Below are 9,029 nucleotides of genomic sequence, written 5' to 3'. Positions count from 1 at the left end.
TATGTTAAAGGAGTACAAAATTTGTTACAATTGTTAAGCCTATCCCCGAAACCATATTCCTTATTTTCTATTTATAAGGATAGAAAACAAAGGAAACTTGCATAAGAAGAATCATATTCTAACTAATTTTCTTTCTTAATCAACTCTATTCCTCACACTTTTACCACTATCACAATAGTAACTTCATAACTTGATCCAAGAAAAAATTGGTCACAACTAGGAATGACAATTTAATCCAAAATTGACGAATTCTAACCCTATCCAATCCGATTGGGTCAGACTTTTTTATAAATCAGTTAGAGTCAGGTCTGGTTCTGGTGGAGGGTGGAAAACTCTGGTCTAACCCGAAACGAGGATAATAGTGAAAATTCTTCAAATAAATTTATGGATAATTGTTATAATACCACCTATCTACTATTTTTTAACTAAGTCATTATTTTATATTTAGTCAGGTCATATTTATTCTCTACAAATTCAAGTCAAGTCGAGATCTAATGAAAGATATATATTTTTCGGGTCAGATCAGATCAAATCAAGTGGAATGCATATATTTTCGGATCAAGTCACCCAACTCAAACAATGTGGCCATCCCCAGTCACAACTCTTACACTTGTTGATTAATCATGAAATATGTTTCATCTTCATGAATAAAAACTAGACCTCAAACATATTTACTATATGAACAATCTCTAGCTATCAAGAGTATAGATCTCACCCTTGTAATCAAAATCCTTGGACGGCGAGTTATAATACTCTTCAAAATCCAAACATATTTACTATATGAATTTAAATTGAAGAGGTAGCTAGGCTTAAATTGTTAAACTGTATGAATGAGGAATTTGTATGTAATATATAGAACCATATGTGTAGAGAGAGAGAGAGAGAGAGAAATGCACACCTTTCGTTTACTGAGTGCATGTTTCTCTCTCTCACTATCAAACTAAAAATCGCTGTCATTCAGTTTGTGAACTCCATCACCATGTCTTGTTCCTATAACCTCTCAATCCACACCATATAGTCATTTGAGAGCTCAGTCCTTATAATCATCCATTTGCCCCCCTCCCCCCCCCCCCCCAAAAGTTCATGAATCATTGAATCCTCATCCTTTCACATGGCTTTTCCCCCTCATGCTTTCATGTTCCAACCCCATGGAGATCATCACAATGATCACCTCCCTTCCCCTACTTCCCTCAATTTCCTCCCTTCTTGTCCTCCTCAGCTTTTCCATGGTTGGTATCTCCCTCTCTCTCTCTCTCTCTCTTATTGTCCTTTGAGTTTTTTTAAAGAGTTTTACCTTGATTAATATGGACCGACTCGTATCGTGATTTTAGTGGATGAGTTTCTTAACGAGAATTTTATATATGTACAAGGACTCAAATTTAAGACCTACTTAAGCGATATCAAGCTATTTTTGTGAGTGAATCTTCTTTTCTTTCTATTTATTGACGGATGCTTTTTTGTTCGTTCGGATCTATAGGTGGTGGTCATAGCGGCGGGGGAGGTGCACCGTTTATGATGAAGAGATCAGTGTCATTCTCGGGTGTGGACAAGTCGGAGGAAGGAGATGATGAATTTTCCGATGATGGATCACATCTGGAGGAGAAGAAGAAGAGGCTGAACCTGGAACAAGTAAAGGCACTGGAGAAGAGTTTCGAGTTGGGCAACAAGCTTGAACCCGAGAGGAAAGTGCAGCTGGCTAAGGCCTTGGGGCTGCAACCGAGACAGATTGCCATTTGGTTCCAAAACAGGAGGGCTAGGTGGAAAACCAAGCAATTGGAGAAAGATTATGATGCCTTGAAGAAACAGTTTGATGCTCTCAAGGCTGACAATGATGCCCTTCAAGCTCTAAACAAGAAACTTAATGCTGAGGTACTTTCAGTTTTATGCCCAATTACCCATCTTTAATCATCTTAGGTTTTGTATGAGAATTTTGATCTTTCTGATTTTTCAATACTGACAGCATCTTATATATATTGATTTAAGTTATTGATCCAACATTAAAAATGTTCATAAGAGTTATCGAATTGCCTTATTTTAACGATTCTGCTACTGCGCTACCATCGGTTGATCACGAATATGAAGTTGGCAGTGTCAGAACGCATCAACTCTTACGAATATAAGTTTTTCCTTTGGGTAAAGTATACAAATGATATGTTATTTTGTTCAGTCACTCGACTATTAAAAATTATAGAATAACCTTCGATTATAAGACGTTATTTTGTTGAGTCTTCCGACTATTAAAAATTATAAAATAACCCCTGATTATAAGACGTTATTTTGCTGAGTCCTCGACTATTAAAAATTACAAGATGGTGACTCTACTATTCATATGTTTCAAAATCATAGGTTATTTCATTAAAAAGATTGATTATCGTCTAAGCTGAACAAAAACCTGCTGACTGGGATATATACAACTCAAACGGTTTTGGGATCATGTTTTATCATATCTCATACAACAAGCTAAAGTTCAACTCAGACGACAATCAATTTTTTAACAGAAAATTACGAGTTTAGAAGATATTAATAATCGGATGACCATTTTGTAACTTTTAATAGCCGGGTACTCAACAAAGTAGCACACTATAATTAGAAAATTATTTTGTAACTTTTAATAGCCGGGTAATCAACAAAGTAGCACACTATAATTAGAAAATTATTTTGTAACTTTTAATAGCCGGGTACTCAACAAAGTAGCATACTATAATTAGAAAATTATTTTGTAACTTTTAATAGTTTGAGTACTTAACAAAGTAGTGTTATAGTGGAAAGACCATTTGTGTACTTTACCCCTTTTTTGTTATTAATCTCTCTCTCCCATTGGCACATGAAATCGATTTATACTTTATTGGTTTGGGAAACACTACTGCTGTAGTTGTTGGCTTTGAGAACCAAATATTCGAATGAAATCATGAGCATCAAGAAAGAAAACGAGGGTTCATGGAGCCATACCGGAAGCGATAACAGTTGTGATGTCAACTTGGATATCTCGAGAACGCCATTGATGAGCAGTAAGCAGCTTTTCCCAAGGCCAACAAGCATGACTCACCTTCTCCAAGGCTCATCAAGAGCAGACCTTCAATGCCTAAAACTCGACCAAGTGGTTCAAGAGGAAAGCTTCTGCAATATGTTCAATGGAGCCGATGACCAGCAAGGGTTTTGGCCATGGCCCGAGCACGAAAATTTCCATTGAAATCTAAACACCAAATTCTCCAACAAAACACCACTGCCTGTTTAATCATAAATTTGCATCAGCTTTTTGGCTTACCAAGTTGATTAAAGAAGAAGGAAAGCTAGAGATTTCATTTTACAATGTCGACTTCAAACTCTTGTTTTGGCTGTAGATTTGGCGTATAGAATTGGAAATATTTGCTTCCACATATCAGAAAAATCAATATGGAGAGTTGGTTAGCTATAAATATTGAGTAATGCATTCTTTTTCTTTCCATAACTTCAGTAACTTTTGAATAATTTAGCCTACATGTGCTACTGAGCGGTTATCCAGCTCTGTCATGGTAGGCCATGAAAAAAAAAGATTCTCTCTCATTTCCACCCATTTTTTTTAATATGCATGCAATTGGTTGGTTTAAGGTTGTAAATGAGGCGCGAGTTATTTGAGATCGACTCTAACACCGTTATTCCATATACATATTTGTATACGAGTTAAAAATGTCACATCGATCATAAGAAATATTTATTATTTGAAAACCAATAAAAATTTATTTATTTAAAAATTTAAAAATGCATTTTTTTTATTTTAAAACCAATAATCACACAAAATCATAATTTAATATCTAAAAATCAAAATTTGAATTTAATTCAGATAATATTTTAGGCAATTCTATAATGTATCATATATTAAAACTGCCAGAAAAATGTCTAATTTGAAAATCGTTTCTATCATAAATAATTATGATTTAATAATTAATATTCATAATTAATAATGTCTTTTGTAAAACCAAACCTTCATAATTTAAACAAAAATATATTAAACAGACTCGGAAATGATGTTGATGCACTCCCTACTTTTCCTTCTGGCTTGCACTTACGTGGTAAACACTCACACACTAAGTTTTCACTTAGTGAGGCAACCAAGTAAAATAAATTAAATAAAATATTTAATGTATAAAACATACAATATATTATACAAACATTAATAAAATAGAACGTGTATAAAATCAATTGTCAACCCGTAATAAGAATTTATTATAAAATTCTGTAATTCGGATTGTATTGTGTCATTTTAGATCAATACTTTTCTATTTCAGTTTATATCTTTGTAAAATTGTACTTTTCTATATGAGATCATATAATCATTTCATATCCATACTTTTTTTTATTCATATCAGACATTTGCTTACTATATTATCATGAGAATACGCGGTATGCGAGTCAGATAACAAGTGAGTGCGCTATATACAAATTTATTGTCATAACAGATTGCACCGAGTCACTCCACATCGTGTACCACTAAGGCACCCGATTCAGACCACGAGTGACCAATCTTGGTGTCATATAATGCATATATAAACCTAACCAAATGCACTGAATCAATCTATCTCGTGCACCACTAAGGTACGCCGAGTCAGACCACGAGTGATCCACATTGGTGTCATAACATAAACATATTCATATTCACTCTACCTCATAGTATGCCATACAACCACCAACCCTCATTTTCATACAATGGCCTTTGTTCTAAATTAATTACTAATTTGCATATTAAAATAATGCATCCATATAATTAATTATAAAACAATTCTTATAAAATCATATATGGGCAGTTCATACCCAAAAATATTCTCATGCTAGGAAATAAAGTATCAAATAAAACAATTTGGGTGATTCATACCCAAAATCATATAAAACCCATTTAGTAAATCAATATAAAGATATTTCATAAAATAATTCAAATTGTTTTCAATCGAAAACTTTCGAGGTTGGCTCATTGGAAGCCGTCCTCATATCGAATAAAAAATAAATTGCACTCACCTAGTGCCTCACTAGTTTATCCTATGATCATATTTATAACCCTCGTATCCGGTTCATTTTGATCTCGATTATTGATTTTCAACATATTGTATACTTTAACTAATATATTAATCATATATATTCAATCAACTTTCTAAAAAAAGCTATATATATATATTGGAAACTAATTTCTCTTCCTTAATATTGTGAAACTTTCTACATGGATCCAAATTCAATATTCTAACTATAACTTCCAGCATTATATCCCAACTTTTCAATGCTTGCATCTTAATCCTATAAATTTTCAAAACTTTGTAAAATGTCCCTAACCACTTCACCATCTCACCACCAAACTTCCTTCAACTTACAATTGAATTACTAAACTTATATTTCTTCCAAATCAGTCCAATTCAATGAGCTAATACTAAATTTCAGCATAGGATATTAATTTCTCAACAAGTTCACATTACCCCTTTAAATTGTCCTACTATGCGAAAAGGTGCCTTAAGGTCTAACAAAGTTCCAATTTAGTTACAAACATCATTTCAAGAATCTAAAATCATTCTTACACTTAATATTGACCATTTGAAAATTTTTACAAAATTTGTCCTTTAATTTCTCCTTGGGCCGAAACTTTGCAATATATCCCCTAATGCCTCCCATTTTGATTCAATCACAATTTAATCCTCAACACACCATTTCCAATCCATTCTAATCAAATTCAAAGCAAAACAAATCAATTTCAACAAAGTTCCTAACGAATTCATCACTAGCCGAATCACTAACCTTAATCAAAACCAACTTTCCCTTCATCCACCATAAATACCCATTTTCATATTTCAACATAAAATAAAGCAATACTTGTACCAATTTGTAGAAAATTAAGCGTAGGTAATTTTCTTATTTCACATCTTAGTCCCAAAACTCATTAAATTAGATCAAAAATGAAAAAATAAAATAAAATTCACTTACCAATTATGGATTTCGGCAGTAGCTGAAGAAGGAAGGAAACTTTCGTGAGTTTTATTGGGAAAAAATCTCACACTTTCCTTTAAATTATAATAAAAATGATTTTTTATTCATTTTAGGCCAAAAACCAAAATTACCCTCAATAAATTCCTAAAATTACACTCATGCCACTCCTTCATCTCCATTTGAATATTATTAAATAATCATAAAAATCTCATGTCTCAAATTTTCTTTTTTACCCCAATTTTCCAAAATTTCAATTTAGCCACTAAATTACACTATTTTACTTTATAGTACAATTCTCACCAAATTCCACCAATCCAACTTAAATTCCACTAATAAAAAATATCCATATAATTTTCCAACCCAAATCTATTTCCTTCAAATTTTTGTAAGCTTCTTATTCGAATATTTCGATCTGGATATTCGAATAATATATTGAACTCTATCTTTTAATAAACCTTTTCTATAAATTTCGGATCAAAAATCTGATAGACACAAAAATCCATTTTTAAGGTAAAATATCCTTTTATGAGACCAAAATATATAACTTTTTCAAAATTACACTTTAGTTCCTTAAACTTTTCTAATTTTATACTTTAGCCACCAACTTTCAAAATTTACATTTTAATCGTTTGTTGAAATTTTTGGGGTATTGCATCGACTTACCTAAAATTCGATCAATTATTGAATTGAATAGACTCAATTTGAGTTCGAATTTGATTCAAATTCTTGACGAGCATAAACGAGTTCTTGATACTAGAATCGAAAAGCTTGCAATCAACTTGAAAAAAATATGTTTAGTTTTAAGATTTTTTAAATTAAATTATTAATAATAATAACATTTATATGTATTCTTTTTTAAAAAAAAAAACAATACAAGGCTTTTATGTATTTAACTTTTAGGTTCGAGTTTGTATTTCAATCGAGTTAAGTCTGAAAATATTTAGAGTTCAATTTTTTTAGCTCGAATCAAGATTGAAAGTTTTAAGCCCGTGAGCTTTCGACTCGATTCGAGTTTCAAATTTTTATTTCAAGTTTAAATTAAACTTGATAATTTTAAGTTTGTAGATTTTCGTTTCAATTCAAAATCAGATTTATACTTTTCAATTCGAGTCAAACTCAATATTATTCAAACTCTACTCTCTTGTTTACGGCCCTAGATTAGCTTGCTTTAAGTGCTTAATTAATAGAAAATGAAGAGGGGTAAGAAGATAGAGGAAGATTCTGAGCACACATTCCAAGGGGAAAGAAGCCAAGGAGATGGGAAAGAAAGAAAACAGATGTGAAGTGTTAGGAAATGGACATTGCTTTGGTTATAGAAGGGGGACATTGATATATATACATGTATATGTTCATCTGACAAGTGAAAGTATCCAACAGTGCCCCTCTTCTGTAGGCTATCCATGTGACTTTACTGTCATCAAGTACTTCTTCTTTACCCCTATCCTTCAACAAACCAAACCTCTTTCATGCTTCTTAACTTGTCATTACATCATATAAAAGAAACCCCTTCATCATCTGTGTTTTATTTTGCAGAAACCTTTATGAAAAATCATGATTAGAAGCGGAAGATTGCAGTTTTTTAATGTAATTCAAATGGGACTGTGGGCTGTACATGCATGTTCCTAATGTGGAAGTTTTGCTTCACTAAATTTAGGTAATGGATTTTTTTCCCATTAATCTAAGTGTGATTATAATGTAATATTTATTGGAAATACTCAACTCATTTGATAATGAATGTTCAAACCCAGGATATCTAGGAATAACAATCATTCCTTTAGAGGTGAAGCATAGTGAGAGCTCAAAGGGGCCCGACCCATGTTAAATTTATATATTTGATATAATTTTGGTCTAATAGTATTTTGGTTCAAGTAAAAATAAATATTAAATTAAAAATATAAAATTTATTAAATATTTAATCAAGTAGGACCGAACTAAAGAAAGATAACCTTGTATTCTCAAAATTTTTGGTCTAATAACAATTTAATTCATTATAAGTCCTAATATTACACAAATTAAGTGTTATCTTGTGAATTTTGAGTTTTTTTTATAAATCTAGGTGAATACAAGGTAATATATGTACAAACTCTCAACTGTTTAACAATGAACGCTCATACCCCTACATGAGCAGTGTTCGAACTCGAGACCTCAAGAATAACAACAATCTCTTAATCACTAAGGTTGCTTAGTTCATGCTGAATTTTGAGTTTAAATACTTAATAAGTCTTTACATTTTTTTAAATAGTCAAATATTTCGGCTCGTATCAATATTTAGCTCTGGTTCCGTCCCTGCATCCCTTTAACGATAACTTAGTTCTTACTTACGTAATAGATTTTGATTCAAAAAAGTTCGAATACAGCTAGATGATACAATCATTTATAAGTTCAAATTCAAACATAATTTCTATAAATATTTAGGAACGGGCGCATTATTTTATGTTATAGGAGCATGAATTTTTAAAATTTTAGGAGGCAAAAATAGATCATTAATTGAAAATACATAGAAAATATTTAAAATAGTGAAGGTATTGTTGATCATGTGGGGGAGTTTATGTTTTGTTTAAATGATTTTTCAGTGCAAAGCACATGATTATGTGATAGGTCAACTCTCATAGCATTTAAAAAAGAAACCTCCGATATAGATTAATTAATTTTAGCTTTAATCTACTGTTGTATTGCTGTTTTATTATCAAAACCCAAGAAAGAAAACAAAGACACTTTTTTTTTTTTTTGCATGTAGGTATGTTTGGTTTTTAACAGTACCATAAAAGGAGAAGAATAAGCAACAAAAAGACAAGAAAAAAAATTAAAGAAGCCGTCCCTTGTTTCCTCTGTACATTTTTTTTTTTTTGGATTTCTAATGCCATTTTTCTTTCATCTTGACACAAAATTTCATTTGGTTGGATCTGAAAAATTAGCTATACAATTCACTTGTGAAAAATTATTTTGATAAAAAAATGAATTCTATGATAGATTTAGATTCATTTTTGCACACATCTATAATTTATATAATTTTGACTATAATAAAAATTTCTTCTATCAAGTTCGATCAAGTATACGATAAAGACAATTTATAAAGATTAGCGCGT

The 9,029-nt window shown here is 31.4% G+C and overlaps 1 protein-coding gene across 1 annotated transcript; it reads left to right on the top strand.

The window, feature by feature from the left end:
- The first annotated feature begins 1,086 nt into the window (after positions 1 to 1,086).
- LOC120166832 (homeobox-leucine zipper protein HAT7-like) lies at positions 1,087 to 3,190 on the top strand. The gene is made up of 3 exons (XM_039176025.1): positions 1,087 to 1,229; positions 1,478 to 1,869; positions 2,873 to 3,190. The coding sequence occupies exons 1-3, from the start codon at positions 1,112 to 1,114 to the stop codon at positions 3,188 to 3,190; spliced, it is 828 nt and encodes a 275-aa protein (XP_039031956.1). The 5' UTR covers positions 1,087 to 1,111.
- Positions 3,191 to 9,029: the final 5,839 nt, after the last annotated feature.

The sequence above is a fragment of the Hibiscus syriacus genome, unplaced genomic scaffold (assembly GCF_006381635.1).
Source record: "Hibiscus syriacus cultivar Baekdansim isolate YM2019G1 unplaced genomic scaffold, ASM638163v2 tig00111648_pilon, whole genome shotgun sequence".
NCBI classification, from domain to species: Eukaryota; Viridiplantae; Streptophyta; class Magnoliopsida; order Malvales; family Malvaceae; genus Hibiscus; species Hibiscus syriacus.
This window is presented reverse-complemented; position numbering and strand designations above follow the sequence as displayed.